General features: G+C 40.2%; 1 protein-coding gene across 13 annotated transcripts in view; it reads left to right on the forward strand.

The window, feature by feature from the left end:
* Positions 1-17,524, forward strand: part of UNC5D (unc-5 netrin receptor D) — a 560,161-nt gene that overhangs the window by 480,852 nt on the left and 61,785 nt on the right. For all 13 annotated transcript variants that reach the window (XR_004732764.3, XM_035270258.3, XM_008979310.5 and 10 more), the window contains 2 exons: positions 3,600-3,977; positions 8,361-8,445. Coding sequence is in view for 12 of the 13 variants with exons in the window: in XM_035270258.3 (XP_035126149.1) it covers positions 3,600-3,977; positions 8,361-8,445 (463 nt within the window). In the remaining variant the exon portion in view is untranslated. The remainder of the gene's footprint in view (positions 1-3,599; positions 3,978-8,360; positions 8,446-17,524) is intronic.

Below are 17,524 nucleotides of genomic sequence, written 5' to 3' on the forward strand. Positions count from 1 at the left end.
CCTCCCAGTTATATTTATTATCCTATTTATGAAGTGGAGTGATTTTGTTATTTCTATTTTGAATACATAAACAGACTTTAGAGAATAGATGACGGGTCAGCTAGCCAGGGGAAAAAAAATGAAATTCCAGCCTAAATGATTCTCAGCTGCTGCCAAGTCCAAGCAATCTTTAGTTGTGGGGGAAGAAAAATCTATCATGTCAAACTGCAGCAATACTCATTTTCAAAACAGAGTCATTTAATTCTCTTATAGGAACCAAATCTATTCCTTATTGCAAGGTAGGGATGAAACATACACAGCTTTCATTTTAGAAAAAATGAAACTGTTTCTCTTCAGAGGATGAAGATTTTCTATTTTGACCCTCATCATCACCTTTATTTCTGTTTATTGTGTATCAGTGGTGCCTACAGCTCGGAACCAGGAGTCTCAATGCAGGGCAGTGATTGAGTAGACAGGCTTCCGAAGTAGAAACACAGGCATGCTGGAAAAAATTAGGAGGTGGCCAGACAGATGAGTACCTTCCCTCTTGCCATTTACTTCTGGGGACCTCAGAGTTAGGCCTCAGAAGGGACACATCCCCTGCTTTTGAACATAGAGTTTAATATATGTAGTTAATTGGAAATAAATCAAAATCTAGAACTGAATTTCTTTTAAGTGGTGTTACCCAAGCTGGAGTGCAGTGGTGTAATCATAGCTCATTGTAGCCTCTAACCCATGGCTTAAGTGATCCTCCCACCTCAGCCTCCTGAGTAGCTGCCACTGCAGGCACATGCCACCCCACCAAGCTAAGTTTTTTTAAATTTTTATTTCTTTTATATGGACGGGGTCTCACTATGTTGCTCAGGCTGGTGTTGAACTCCTGGCCTCAACCAATCCTCACGCCTCAGCCTCTGAAAGTGCTGGGATTATAGGAATGAGCCACTGTGTCTGGTCAAGAACTGATTTTTATGCTACATAAAAACTAGAAATATTTTCATCAAATAATAAAATACCAATATCTTAGACCATAACATTTGAAAACAGGAGCTATATTAGTGTGAGTGATAGTTTTGTGTATAAGTCCACCAGCTTTGAAGTTAGATTTTACTCTAAAACTGCCATCAGTTAATCCATTATCCTCCTGAGTCTCAATTTTTACAGCTACAAAATGGGGTTAGTAACATTCACCTCAAAGTGTTCTTGTGAGGATGAAATTACCTGAAATAACATGGGTAAGCCCTTGGCATATGGAAAGTGATCACAAATGCAGTGAGGAGAGTTCTATAAGCTGGTTACTTCCTCTTACCCTAGGACAGGATTCCAGTGGTTCCGTGGAGCACCAGGCAGCAGGTGAGAGGGGTGAATCCCTGGCTTACACTTGTCTGGGGACTGCTGACTTGCCTATACTCAAACACAACTTATGTGCATTGTGAATCTCTAAGACAATATATAGTCTTACCAAACTTATCTGACCATTTTGTTTTATTTTTATTTTTGGCCAATATTATATCACAAAACTAATGATATAAGCAAAAATCCTTTGGTAAATGCAACTCTCTCTGTCTTTACTATGGTGATCTGCCTCATGCCAATATCATGTGGTTTTCACCTCCACTGTCTTAGAGAGATTCGTTCTTGAGCAATACATTCAGTGCCCCAGCAAGGTGAACAGCGAGCCAGTTAAATAGAATGCCATACATAGAATAGACCAGGTACTTGAAAAAGGATTTCCAAAGAGAAGATTGGGGTGACCAGAAGTGGGTGACCGGTGCTGGTCAGACTTCAGTTAAGCTGGCAGCCAATTTCCTCCCACCATGGATACTATCATATGTATATATGTCCAGAATCAGGCATTTCCCACTCAAGTGCTGTCTCACTCTAGGAAATATTTTTGCTTCTGTGTGTTGCTTAGGCTAGGAGGATCTTCTAAGCATAACAAAAAATTAAATTACAGAGGCTAGGGCTTGAGATAAAATAGCCAGGTGGGGCAGGCACAGTGGCTCACGCCTGTAATACCAGCACTTTTGGAGGCCGAGGAGGGTGAATCATGAGGTCAAGAGATAGAAACTACTCTGGCAACATGGTGATCTCTACCAAACATCTCTACTTTAAAGTGATCGCTGCTTTAGTAGAGACAACATGGTGACTCTACTAAAAATACAAAAATTAGCTGGGCATAGTGGTGCACACCTGTAGTCTCAGGTAATCAGAAGGCTGAAGCAGGAGAATTGCTTGAACCTGGGAGGCAGAGGTTGCAGTGAGCTGAGGTCGCATCCCTGCACTCCAGCCTAGAGACAGAGCAAGACTCTGACTCAAAAAAAAAAAAAAAAAAAAAAAAAGCCAGGTGACTGAGGCAGATAGTTTCTGAGGTCTCTGTGATGGTGCCTGGGCCTTGATACAACATGCCCATGCGTGGGGTGGGGGGAAGCATCAGCAAGGATCCTTTAGCTCTATAGCATCCAATTTGTGTATGTATTTTTCTCTGATTCTGGATTCTTGGAGCATCAGAAGAAGAGGTGGGAAAAGTCAGGGTGATAGATTTCCTGCTGGTGTTGCTGCAAATTACGAAAATGGAAAAATAATAAAGGCTTATACAATATGGCCCAGAATTGCAACATTTTCAAAAAGATCATACTTTAAACATTTTTGTCAGGCCCCAAAGGAAAATTGTTTGATACGGTTTGGGTTTCAGTTTGAGATGTCATATTGACGGACTGATATGGGTGGGAAGCTTGGGACTGCGGGTTATTTTGTTATTTACTAATAAATGAGATTACTTCATCACAAGAAAATATCACAGCATTTCTTTTTAATATTTGACTTGGAAAAAATTGGTGGGCCCCAGCAGATGACAAAGCCCCATTTCTCATGTTTTTGCAAAGATGTTATATATTGTTTTCCCTTTATTTTGAGACAGAAAGGGAACCATTCTAAGCTGCTCCCCATGTAGAATCTAAGCCTCTCACTGTCTCTGGGTGGTGCATTCTTTTCCTCACACGGTGACATATGAGTTATTAGAGCAAATTGGCTACTCAGATGTGGTGGGATTCATGAGGTGCCCTGAACCTTTTGCTCTGAGGACACATCATTTCCTCCCCAGCTTCAGAATCTGCCCAGAATTCCATATGAAATGCACTGGAACCATGTAACTTCGGTTATAAACAGCACTACCTAGTCACCACACTGTGTCAACTCTTGCCATTTAAAATGAACAGATGTTATTTTTGCTCCAAACTAGACTGCAAAACATCTTCCTTCCTTTTTTTTTAATTTTAGCTTTTCTTTGCCAGTAGAAATTATCACATAAACAATAATACCTAAGTTCATTGCCTGACAGAGTGCCAGAAATAACTAGTTCTGAAAAGATAGCATGGAAACATCTCTGGAAAGTGAAAGATTTGGGTCAGTGGTATTTAGAGAATGGACTCAGAAAGCCAGGGCTCTTGATTCAAAAGTTCTGCTCACTAGCACCCAACCTTGCAGCGTGGGCCGGAAGAGCTAGCTTGGATTGGAACTGCTGGCACCCATGCAGGCTGTTGTGCAGTTTGTAGAGGCAGAAGTACAGGAGTAACTGAGATGCCTTTTAGTTTCTGAGTGACAGATCACTTTTCTTTTACCAGGTAACTCCCTGCTCCTGAATTCCGCCATGCAGCCAGATCTGACAGTGAGCCGGACATACAGCGGACCCATCTGTTTGCAGGACCCTCTGGACAAGGAGCTCATGACAGAGTCCTCCCTCTTTAACCCTTTGTCCGACATCAAAGTCAAAGTCCAGAGCTCATTCATGGTTTCCCTGGGAGTGTCTGAGAGAGCTGAGTACCACGGCAAGAATCACTCCAGAACTTTTCCCCATGGAAACAACCACAGCTTTAGTACAATGCATCCCAGAAACAAAACGCCCTACATCCAAAATCTGTCATCACTCCCCACAAGGACAGAACTGAGGACAACTGGTGTCTTTGGCCACTTAGGGGGGCGCTTAGTAATGCCAAATACAGGTGGGTGGTGTGTGTGTGTTTGTGCATTTTCCAACATTTGTTTAAACGTTTTATTTTTACACAGTTACTTCCCATCAGATTCATTTTATGATGTTTACTGTCCCCTTGTCAGACCCGCAAACACTGTGGCTCTTCTAGTCCACTTGATTTACACAGCAGAGCAGAACCAGTGCTGAGATTAGATTTTGCAGTCTTCATCTCGCCATGTATTGAATGCTCCCTCTGATTCCCTGTTAGAGCTAATAACTATATTTTCCCGAAAGGTTTGGGTAGTCCCCAGGCTTTAAGCCCCTTTGGAGTGTATTTCCTAGACATGATCAGAAAACACTGAAAACGTTAACTGACATGACAGACCAGGGCCATGTTTATAACTAGGCATGGTTTATGATAATTTAGATAATTTAGTGAAACAACATCTCATCAGTAACTGACCTAATGAACACTCCATAGCCCTTGCTATATAGTGTTACTTTCTGATGGATACGGGGTCATTGTGGAGTTGCTGTTTTGAATTCCAGCTTCAGTTCCAGGGCTATGTCAGTATAATGAATTCTCACTTTTTGTTTCCTTCTTTTGGCTAGAAAGAGGAGATTTTCATGACGTTTTGACATGATACTTAAGGTATCCAGCCCAGATCACTTTTAAAATGATGTCCTTTCTACGGAGTAGTCTTCAGACCTAAGAAGATGTTAGACAAGGTCAATTTCTGCTCGGATTTCTAAGCAATGAGAATTAGGTAGTGCACTGAAGCAGGTAGTAATCTGTTGGCTGTTAAGAGGGAAGATAATCTTATAAATCTGTAGGTGTTTGTTAAACAATGGGCCAGCATTGAGTCAGGGCAATTATAGTCTAGACAGATGTCTCTCTAGGGTGGAGCTAACCAACTTCAAATCAAGCATTTCATCCCACAAATAAAATCTGTAATAGGACCAGTCTGATTCTACCATTCTAGCTGAACTGACCCCTCTAGTAGCTTAGTGACTTGAGTCTGAAACTCATTTCCGGTTGATGAATGTTGTCTTGTTCTCACCCAGAGTAATCACTTCCTTAAAATCTTCATTTCAATATATATTTCACTTCATCAAAATAGCCCTCAATGGCAGCCCTAATTGAAAGGTTTTGTTTTTTAAACTTCTAATTCCCTAAATCTTCCTTGGTCAGCATTTTAGGACATGGCAAGGATCTTGGTTCAAATGTGTATGAGTGTCAATGTGTGAATGTCTATGCGTGATTTAATTCTTCAGTTGATGACTGGCAGATAGGAGACTCAAACGGTAATGAGTCAATCAGCCATATCTGCCAATTAACTTTTCCTTAAGATCCATAGACTAGACATGTGAGTCCTGAGGAAAGAAAAAGAATGCAACCCTTGCCCTCTCAAAAGGAACAGGACATATCAGAATTATATAACGTTTGGCAGGGTGTGGAGGCATACACCTGTAGTCCCAGCTACTCAGAAAGCTGAGGTGGGGAAATCGCTTGAGTCTAGGAATTCGAAACCAGTAAGGGCAACATAGCAAGATGTGGTCTCTTAAAAAATACCATAAAAACAAACAATCACATATAAAGCTGTACATTTATCTTACCTCTTTATAGCTCATGTTTGGCATTTAGAAGGCTCTCGGTAGTTATTGGTTGAGAAATTGCCCATTAATCCTTCTCCCTCTTTGCATCCTCCTTTCTTAGTGTGTGTGCCTTGCGTTTATACATGTGTAGAGGGAGTGTCATGACCAACCTGTTCATTGGCTGTGTTTGCTGTTCATCAACAAAAGCGAGATGACATCATGATGAATCAGGTTTATCTTCACCTTTGAGAAGCACTCATTTTGAAAACTGAAAGTTCTCATAGCATTGTCAGTGATTCCCAAACAGTTTCTCCCTGAAATGGGGCATTTTCAAAGCTCCTGACAAGAAGTGTTGGACAAGATTGAAGCTGTTCACTGGGAATGAGTTCGATGTAAAATAACTGTGGGGAAGTAAAACATATGCTCTGTTATTTGCAGGAAATAAATGCAAAATATGCCCTAGGGAGCTAAAGTATAAAGAAAGCAAGACACTGAAACTAGATTGCTCTAATGCCATCCATCCTAAATTGTTGTATGGTGCCTGGCAATGATTTCCCCAAAAGGTTAGGGTGGTCTCCACACTTTCTAAATTATTTTTTTTTCCAAATATAAAACAGGAAGCTCAGACCGGTGCTTCTGTGATCATATCAAATAAAAGGTTGTTAGGGTAGCAGGTAGAGTATGGGGGTATTATATTTTTCTTTAATTAGAGATAACTGGCGAGTGACATATTGAAATGAATTCTACTTTAGGGAATCACAGGCATAAAGCTGTCCCGCCATGCCTCTCATTCTTCACGATCTGTTAAGTTGCCACTCCCCATGTGCCTTTGTGTATACTATTTCAGACGCCACAAAGTATTTGCATACTACGTATATCTGAAAGATAATAACACCATTTCTGACTGAGGAAGAGAGAAAATCATTTAAAGCTCGAGTGATCCAAAAGATTCAGGTTGAATTTAGGAGTATTCTGAATAATGTTTCAATCAAAACACAGAATTAAACTGACTTGAAAGGACTCCGATGTCATCTACACAGACAGCTGTTTCTCAAATGTCCTCACACATCTTTCTTCTGTTTTATTATAAGAGTGGCCATCAGGCTATGATGATCTATAGAAGCTAACATGTCTCAGAGCCCGGCTTTTTTACTAAGAATTTTGAATTCTTTTCTTTCATTTATATCTTCATGATGTGTTTTTTGTCTTCCTCCTCAAGGGCTGGCTTTGTGATAAATGTAATTGATTTAATATTATTATTATTATTGCTTGATGATCACCTCCTGTATTCTATTCTAAAGAATACAGACTGCTTGTGTCATCATAAAGACCTAGACAGCCTGAAAGAGCAGCAGCAGAGAGGAAGTTTCAGGTCAAACTAAGAGAAGACAGAATGTCTAGGGCATGTATTCGGGTTGACTTCCAAGCTCACTGGATGTCCTGTGTATTACAGTTTGTGTTTAGCAGCAGGAAGAGTTATAATGGAGGCCCCTTCATTTGGCAACTGCATTTAAGGAAGAGTAGACAATGATGGGAAGAGCCAGATTGGAGGTCTCTAAGTGTGGCAATTATGGTTCTATTGACATTAAGGTCCAGAATATAAATGGATCTCCATGTTGCAAAGCTGTAATCAAGATTTAAATCTGCCTTATTCCTAGTGCTAGTGAAAGATACTGATGATAACTAGCATGTTACTGAATAATGCTCATAAATGTGAATCACAAATAACGTGTTTTGCAACGAGGCTTACATTTTTTGATTCTGTAGCTGCTAACAGGCACATAGAAGGAGATTAGGAAAGCCTATCATCTCTAGATTTAAATTATCAGCAACCTGAAAGTTTTCTGAATGATTATATTAGCTCTAATGAAAGGAAGAAAAGATGAGAGTTGCCTTACTCAAAGAATAGGAGGAAGCTTTGAGATTTTATTTTGTAAGATCTTACTATGTCTCTAGTACATTTCTTTTTATAAACAAAAAGCTACATAAAAGTGAACCCCTGCCCTCCTTAGCCTCTTCTCTCTTGGCCAAGGTACAATATTTTCTTCACAGCATTCAAGAGGAAAGAGAGGACATTTAAGATGCAGTGAGATGTGGCTTCCTGTGCCTTCCCTTCCTGCATTGTATCATTTTATGAAAGTAGGGCTGTTAGTTTTTTCAGTCTGAAATTGACATGACTCTGATTTAGTAACCTTTTGCCTTAACCCTTTCTAGCTTCTGTTTGCCGGAAAGGGTCATACCGGTTTTGCAATAACCTGTAAGGCTCCTAAGCACATGGATTCTTTTACTTTCTCTTTTTCTTGACAAAATGCAATACCCCATTGAGTACCGCCTTCAACTTGCTTCCAAATGCACAATTGATAAGACAGTTTCATCCCAGGTTCTAGCATTAGATTGCTCACCCATCATTTTATGTACTTTTTCACAAAACAGATAGTGACAAGATAGAAAAATACATTTTTAAATTTTGGAGCAGATTAAGTGATACATGGATAACCTCTTATGTTCTCTGATATGTTTAATATTGCCTGGTCATAGAACACTCAATCTTTTAAAAGAATTAGACAATGCTGGGAAGACTTTAAAAAAAAAGACTGATTTGAGTACTCAGTTGAATAATAGGCCCTTCTTTATGTCACCATTATAAACAATGTTTTTCCTATTATCATCTTGAACTTTAAACTTTCCAAGGATTGAGAGTTCATAAATCACCATGAGAAAGTAGCTTGTTTTCCAGGTATCTGTATGGTGCTTGAGTGAGGGACTTTAAGATAATTATAAAAATCTATGAATAATCTGTTGGCTTTTTTTGTTTTAGGAGTGAGCTTACTCATACCACATGGTGCCATCCCAGAGGAGAATTCTTGGGAGATTTATATGTCCATCAACCAAGGTGAACCCAGGTGAGAGACAAAGAATGACATAGTAAAGACAGTTTAGGCTGGGCACAGAGGCTCACGCCTGTAATTGGGAGGCTGAGGCGGACAGATCACTTGAGGTCAAGAGTTCGAGACCAGCCTGGCCAACATAAGGAAACCTTGTCTCTATTAAAAATACAAAAAAAAAAAAAAAAAAAAAAAAAGCTGGGTGTGGTGGTGCATGCCTGTAATCCCAGCTACTCAGGAGGCTGGGGCTGGCGAATTGCTTGAACCTGGAAGGCAGAGGTTGCAATAAGCCGAGATCATGCCACTGTAATCCAGCTTGGGTGACAGTGAGACTCTGTCTCAAAAAATAAAAATAAATATGGAATGGAACTTTTGTAGAAAATCTGAAACTATTAAGAGAAGGAGACTTAGAGGTGTATAGATGAGATCATGGACTCTAGAAAGGATAAAAGTTGTTGCAAAACTACTGGCCGAAGTGAAAAAGTACATGACTCCCCAGTTTCATGGCCACCAGTCTCTACATGGGAGACACCAAATGGAAAACAGTGAATTCTTAGACAGGTCAGTAGCAGGGCCACTTCATAAACATTAACTGTCTCACAGAGTGTTCCTCTTAAGGGAAAATATCCCCAGAGGCACTCATTGGTCCTAAGTATGAGGCAAATACATACAATGATTGATTCCTAATCCTTTTAAGGTCAGCAGAAGACCTACTCTATATAGCCTAACAGACAATTTCTTAGGCAGTTTTCGGCAATGTAAAAATATGATCTGAAACTTCAATAGCTTTCAGGCTTGACAAATTTCAGCAGCATTAAATTCAATTACAGGAACAAATACAAATCTTGTCACATTCTCTTTTAATGAAAGTAGTTGGTTATTTTCTTAGTGCAACTATAATATTTTTGGAAATGTTCTCTTCCTCTACACAAGATAAACCTAACTCCTCTTCAGAAAGCAATTTCTCTCATAAACTGGATATATACCTCTAGCATTTTTAGTCATAACGTCTTGGTGATTTTAGAATAGATTTTTGTTGTTGTTAGCAAAGAACACATGAAAGAAAAACACTGGGAGGAAAAAAAAGCCAGAGAAACAGATGGTTTAAACAGATTTTGATAGCTATTTCTATAAAAGTGTTTGTTGGTGCCCAGTGGTTTTAACTTTCTGCTGTACAGGGCTTGAGAGGCACGGAAGAAGAGGTTCTGCCAGTCGGTTGCTGGTGAGGCTGACTCTTAGAGGATTTGTGTGCAGGATGTCCTATGTTGGAATCTCATGTTATTGCCTCAGTTGTCTAAAGCTAGATTCTTTCCTGATAGATCTGAAACAGTGCTGGTGTCTAAACATCTCCAACTGGCAAGTGGGGGAAACGGGGGATCAGAAACTTAGGAGCGTTTACCCAAAACCTTAGGTTAGTTACTTAAACAGACCTCATAATGGAGTACCCTGTAGGAAAGTCACCTCTTTTTTATCCAGTGGGTTGATTTACTTAAGAAAGAAAACGTGTTTGACTTCGTGGTTATGGCCTATTACATATATGCTTTAAAACATATCATGCTGCAAAAATCAAATATGAGGTATAATTCAGTCTGCCTTCCCTGAATCACAGCTTCCTACACACTCCTAGTTACGCATCCCCCTCCCTTGGTTGTTTTTGATCCAGTGAGCCTGTATTGAGCTTACTCCTCTCAAACCCGGCATCTTCCACCTTATTGCATGAGAGCCAACCTAGGGCAATGTCGTATTTGCCAAGGCACCTCATTTTTAAAGAGAGAGAGGAATAGCTAAAAACTTGCAAGAGGCCCAAGATCTCAAAAGACAGGTTCGCCTCACATGGTCACCGCTTGAATGCTTCAGAAGTTCCATGGTAACCAATTTGGTTTATGCTTCTGTGTCTACTGCTGTCCAAGAAGGCAGACAGAGACAGAGGATCTTGTCTAAGACTTTAGATCTGTGAGGTCTGCATTTTTCTCTCTACTAAACTGTGGAATAAAAACACAGAATTACAGGAAGCTGCACTTTCCTTTTTAGGTAGCTGAAACCTTCCCAGATGTTACCTCTCAGGAAATGACCTGTCTCTGGGCTACAGCCCATGTACCTTCCTTGGCAAGTCTCACTCCCCTTTGACTGCACAAAACTACTTAGAAAAACACTGAAAGTAGCAAATACCTTTTTACTACTACTTTTTAAGCTGGGGTGAATTATTTCATCTCTGCAAGAAAACTGCTTGGGTCTGAGTTCTTCAGCTTTTAAACTTGTGATTAATCAGGAAAAGGCCATTGTGTCATCTTTTCTTTGTAATATCCCTTGAAATCTCATTTTCATTTTGTGCTGCATGTCTGCCATCCTGAACTTGTGCTGAGAACAAGGCCTGGTTTCCTCAAAGTTCACGGAGCTGGAACACACTGCTCCATTCCTTTCATCTTTACCTCTACAGCCACTGCAGTCCCCTCCCTCTTAGTTCATCGGTGTGAGAACTGGATTCACGGACTCTTCGTAACCTCCACACACACACAGAACACAGCAGGATCTTCCAAACCACGTCTTTATGCTGTATTGCAATTAAAGTCTGCTCCATTTTTCCTATTGACTATACATTCCTGTTGCCGATGTCTGAGTTGCAGCCCCAATATAGCAGGGTGATGATTTAATGGAAGTGGAAGTGCTATGTTTAATCAGGGCTCTTAATCCATTCTAAGGATTGGGTTAAACAGGGGTAGAGGGGTGAGGGTGGCTTCCTGAAGATGTCACTAAACTGAGCCTTGAAAGATGAATAGGAATTTACCAGACAGAGGAGTAAGGTCTATCACTCAATGATTTCCACCCTCCAGAATACATTTTCCTGTAGTTTTCTGTAGAGGTTTGAGGGATAGAGGAGTCTAAACCCAGTGATTTTTTTTTTTCCTCCTTTAAAGTGACCCTAATGTCAACACATTGCATTCAACAGCTTCCTTCCAACTGTAGCCCAGGTCTTGCCACAGACAGAACAAAGGGTTGGTTTAATGCATTGTCCCATTTATAACAGAGAACATTTAGTGACATCGTAGGAAAACGGACTGGAGTGGCCTGACACAAAGGCCATGGCATGAAATTGGAGCTGTCAGAATTAGCCTGGTATCAGGGTATGTAAGCCCTCCATGCTAGATGTGGCCTCCTCCCTCCTCAGGGCTTTACCCCTTATGCAAGGCGGGAAACCAGCAGTGATCACTAAAAAAAAAAAAAAAAAAATTTAATTTGAAAAATTGGGGGTATTTCTTTTTATACATTTTATTGGGAATGGTTTTGAGGAAGAGAAATCTTTTTTTTTTTCTTGAGATAGAGTCTTGCTGTGTTACTCAGGATGGAGTGCAGAGGTGCGATATCCACTCACTGCAACCTCAGCCTCCCGAGTAGCTGGGATTACGGGTGCCTGCCACCATGCCCAGCTAATTTTTGTATTTTCAGTAGAGACAGGGTTTCGCCATGTTGGCCAGTCTGATCGTGAACTTCTGACCTCAGGTGATAACGCCAGTCTTGGTCTCCCAAAGTGCTGGGATTACAGGCATGAGCCAAAGGCTGGGCTTTAGATCATTTTTATAAAACTAAGGCATTCAAACAGGACTTAAAAAATCAACAATCTCAGAGGTTCTTGAGCCAACACTTTCAGAGGTGCTTGTCACCGATATTACAATAAGAGCATGATACAGATGTAGCAGGAAGTTCCTACTACTCCTCTCCCAGCTCTCCTTTTGCAACCCTCCCCACCCCATGGTTAGAGAGGAGAGAACTGGACCAGAAAATTATTATATGGGGCTTTCTTCTGAAAAGCAATAAAATGAAACCAAAGGCAAACATTCATTTCTTTTTCCAATTACACTGTCATGTGGATATTCCTGACCAAATGCTTAGACTAGAATCGAAAATGTTGTAAGTTGTCTTACTGAAGAATTTACAAAAGGACAGATGTTTTTGAATTTGGGCTTAGCCCAGATGGAACATTTCAACCACTTCTGTTTTCTGTTGTCAGATCGTATGATCTGCCCAGTAGGTACATTTTGGGGTAAGGATTGAGAAGGTAGAGATGGTGGTAATAGAAAACATTATCTTTTTTAGGGTGCTTAGATGCTATAGTGGTTTTAATAGCAAGGCATAAAATAAGAGCAAATACAAGGCTAGAGAGACAAAAAAAATCTAGCTCTGGAAAATGGGAAAGAAAGGATAGAACTTCATTCACGGAAATAGGCTCACAAACACTGCAGTATAAGCTATTATTGTGGAGATGATTGTGTTTTTTCTTCCCTAGTAGCAAAAACCACACACATAAAAACAAAATCATAAACACACATATATACACACCTCATATTTCATGCAGACCTAAGCACTCAGAAATGTCCTTGGACTATTTGAAAGGACCTCATCTCCAGAAGAGTAAAAAGAGAACAGGCCTATATGTTTTATCAATGAGATTAAGAGATGGGCCAGCTGGCCATTCTCTTAATAAGAATGGAGTTTTTATGGTACAAATCTGTTTGTAGTGAACTATTCTTTATGTTATGGCAGACATTTGTGGCCATTCTAAACTACCCACCTCAGTAAAATATGAAACTGTCTATGCTTTTTCTGTCACCTTTGAGGGCCTTGATTTTTCAGAAGGTAACACACCCCCTCCTGCTGCTAAGTCCAGGAGTTTGAGACTAGCATGGGCAACAAGTGAGACTTTGTCTGTACAGAAAATAAAAATAATACAACAAAATAAGCCGGGCATGGTGGTGAACGCCTGTAGTCCCAGGTACTCAGGAAGCTGGCGTGGGAGGATGGCTTAAGCCTGGGAAGTCAAGGCTGCAGTGAGCCAAGATTGTACCACTTCATCCCAGCCTGTGCTATAGAGCAAGACCCTGTCTCAAACAACAATTAAAAAAAGGAGTCTTAAAAACCAAATTACACTATTTTAATAACTAGATGTTACTGAACAGTTATATAATGAAATATCTTCAAGGGACACTGTTACTGTGGATGGTTTCACCAGGAATAATTGTTAATGATTACTAGAAAAACCAAAACCGTAGCTCATATATTTCATACATAATAGGTTAAGCCCCATAAGCAAACCCAGTTCTTTAAATGAATGATCATATTGCAGTGTGGTATATATGGTGACCAGATCTAAAGGATGGACCCTGTTTAAAGGCTCAGGGAAAGTTTCAGAGAAGTAACAGTTGTCTTATAAACTAAAGCTGAGTAAAAGGGGTTCTCCTCCGAGGGAGTGGTGTGTTCACAGGCACAGAGGTAAATAGCATCACCTATTTTGGAAGCTAAACAAAGCCAAACAAAATATGAAAGGAAGGATGACCAGGAGTTAGGCTGAAAAAAATAGAGACTAGATCACGTAGCAGTGTTTGCCACCAAGAGACTATCCAGTTTATCTGGTGGGTAGGGGTAAATGAGGCTTAAGATTTGGGATACCTAGTCATGCTTATATTTTAGATAGATTGTGTTTCATCTCCACCAATGCTGCCCAAGTTCAAATCTTCATTAGGTAAGCACCCTCCTTGAGAGCACAGTGAAACTATGTTTTATTTTCCTTGGCACAATTATTAATAGTGTTTATTTTCCCCTTCAAAAGATCTCAATTTGGGCAATAAGTTATAGTCACTCTACTTTTGAGTGTCCTTGTCTCTAGTTTTTAATGTTTCTAAATCCATCCTCTAATCCCCACCTTGCTCTCAGTGGGGAGCTTTTAGAGATAGACTCGGGGAGGAACTTGGCAAGATCTGTTCTGTGTGTGTGTTTTAATGTGTGGTGAAGGAGTTGAAGATAAATCCCAGAATTCTGGCCCAGAAACTGATGATTAATTAGGAGAGAGAGGTTTGCCGACTAAAGGTCACTTGAGAGTTTGTGATAATAGTTGCTCTGGAAGCAACTTTGGATTTCTTTCCAGGGAATAAACATAGCTCTTTAACTTACAAGAGAAAGGGTAGGGGAAAAAAAAAGACTGAAGAATAAAGAAAGGGAAAATAATATTTATAACTCAGAACAAAAAATGACTGCTGAATCAAAACCCCACATCAGCTTTTGACGGAGCACGTGACCATAATGTCATTTAACTAATAAGATGTCATGATATTAGGCGTAATTATGCCTGCCTGCTTCATTCAAGGCAAAATCTTCTGCCTTTGTTTGCTTTGCCTTCCAAAATAAGAATATGCTGGTCCTGGAACTCATTGAAGTGAACTGATAACCTACATAACTTGTCAGGAGAATAATGCAGACTTTGGTGTTGACAATGAATAAGAATGAAAAGAATCTCGGAAATGACATAGCACGGTAGAGTGGAAAGGACATGGAAGTCTTGGGTTCCAAGCCCCACTCAGCAACAGCCTGTGTAACCTTGAGCAAATCATTCTCTTTCTCTAGGCCTCAGTTTTATCATCTGCCAATTTTATATATTAGTAACTTTGCTTTCAGATTTCGGTGAGGATGATAAAATAACTTGATAGCTGAGACGTCTGATACAAACTGTGAAGTACTGTTTAAATGCTACATTTGGAAATCATCTTATACCTGGTCTTCCTTTTTTTTTTTTTTTTCGAGACAGAGTTTTGCTCTTGTTGCCCAGGCTAGAGTGCAATGGCAGGATCTCAGCTCACTGCAACCTCCACCTTCCGGGTTCAAGGGATTCTCCTGCCTCAGCCTCCTGAGTAGCTGGGATTACAGACATATGGCACCATACCTGGCTAATTTTGTATTTTTAGTAGAGACGGGGTTTCTCCATGTTGCTCAGGCTGGTCTTAAACTCCCAACCTCAAGTGATCCACCCGCCTCGGGCTCCCAAAGTGCTGGGATTACAGGTGTGAGTTACCATGTCCGGCCTAGTCTTGTTTTGTTACATAGATGACAGAAATTATCTGAAATGCATGGAATTTGCTTTAGCTATGTCCCAGTGATGTAGAGTATATCTCTTTTTTATTGCTAACACAGTCCTAGACTCAAAGGCAAGATTAATTCAATTACAGCAAACATATTAATAGTTGGCTTTAAAATCAAGAGCCTCATGAAGATACAAATAACTCCCTGCATCAATTCCTCTGAATCTATCTCCATTTCTTATAACACGCTGGTGTGTGATTTATATTTTAAAGGTATATTGTATGAGCGTACACAGTAGACTCCATATGGGCTGGTGTGAAGATTAGGAAATCAGTGACCGGTAAAGCAGAGCAGGCCAGTCAAGCATATGCCACTTTGAACAAGATTTTTCCCTATCCATTTTGCCAAGCTTTTCTTGCTAGTGATGGATGAAAATGCTTGAATCATCCCTGTCATCATTTGTGTTCAATGGTCAATCATGGATTTGAATCTGGTTTGTTGCCATAAGTGTGATTTAGAAACGTGTCTTTTGTCTTGGAAGAATCCAATTGATGGCACATACCTATTTCTTCCAAGAGATTTGGCATTAATTAACTCTATACCAGGCGTAGAGAATTACTGAGAAAAGATGCTTCCCAGGTAACAAAGGGGGCTTTTTCTGTTAGTGCCAGGGGAGTAAATTGCTGCCATTTGGGAAATACATTAATTCTTTCAGGCAACCAGTGCCATGCGGTGTAATAAAAAGGGCAATTTATCACATGGTATCTTAATGGCCTAGAAGGGTTAATGCACCTTTAGTTGAAGATTGTACTCTGTTCCCCAGTGAAATCATGATGATTTCTTCACAGAGTCATTTAGGTTAGAATATAATGCCATTAATCCCACATCGTCCATGCATCCCCCCAAAAATGAGCAGAGTAACAGATAGAAAAAGAGAGGAACAAAATTTTTAAAAATCACATTGTCATTTTAAGACCTGCTCTTTTGGGAAAGGAGCATTTCTCCATGCTTTTCCTCTCCACCTCACACCCCCAAGGTCCACAAGTAAACACATGTAAATAAAAATTGTCATCATCTTAATCACAGTGCATTTGAAGCCCATGGGCACTCACAATGTGAAATGATTAGAGTGGCCCAGAGGAGTCTTTAATTAAAGATGCCACTGACAAGATAACAATGGTTTCTGAATGTTGTTAATAGATCTGAATGGAAGGTGCACCTTCATTCAATAAGGGGAAAGTCACTGGTTCATGAGTTTGATTGCACATTGTAAAGGGGCACCACATACTGTAATTATTTTTATTTGTATGTGCCATCTCTTTTATTGCCCATGCTGGAAGTAGAAATAACCTGTCTTATTAAGATATTTAATATATATCATCCTTTCCACTTCGCTTTGTTATAGCCTAATAAAAATGCCAGAAGACACCAGCCCCCAAGGAGACAGCCCCCACACTTTCTAAGACAATCCACATAGCCCTTTAAAAATCTGGACAATCAACCTCCTGTTTCTCACAGTTATAATCTTTAAAATAAACCATAGTAACCTCCCAGGATTCCATAAAGTTATATACAAATATGGAGCTTCGCTTTGCAAATTACGGTGGGGGTTCTGGAAACTGAAACAATGAAGATAGCTCTAAAGTGAACAGATACCTTGGTTGGATTGCATGGTGTGTGAGAGACAAGAGTGGCTCAGGAGGCAGCCATAGGGGGGTCTCAAGGCATGAAAACCATGGCAGAAGGTAGAAAGCTGGCTCCCTAGAGATGTCATGTCCTAGTTCCTAGAACACGTGAATCTACAACTGTGCAAAGGGGAATTTGCAGATGTGATTAAGATCAAAGACTTTGAGAAGCAGATTATCCTGGACTATCCAAGGAGAGGATAAGTATCCTTAAGAGAGGAAGGTAGGAATATCAGAGTGAGAGATGGATTTGAAGGTGTCATGTTCCTGGCTTGAAGATGGAAGAAGGGGCCTTGAGCCAAGGAATACAGGCAGCCTCTAGAAACTGGATTCTCCTAGAACCTTCAGAAGGAGAACAAGCCTGCTGTCAGCCATCTTACTAGCTTAATGAGACTTCTGACCTAGAGAACTGTGGGATAATTTGTGTTTTAAGCCAGGAAGTCTGTGCTATAGCAGTAATGGGAAACTAATACAAGCCTCTATTTTGACCCCTTTGTGTACCTCGGGGCCCTGCTTTCCTTAGGCTTTGTTTAATAGTGTCTGTGAGTCCAGTCTTAACAATTCCC

This window comes from Callithrix jacchus, chromosome 13 (genome assembly GCF_049354715.1).
Source record: "Callithrix jacchus isolate 240 chromosome 13, calJac240_pri, whole genome shotgun sequence".
NCBI classification, from domain to species: Eukaryota; Metazoa; Chordata; class Mammalia; order Primates; family Cebidae; genus Callithrix; species Callithrix jacchus.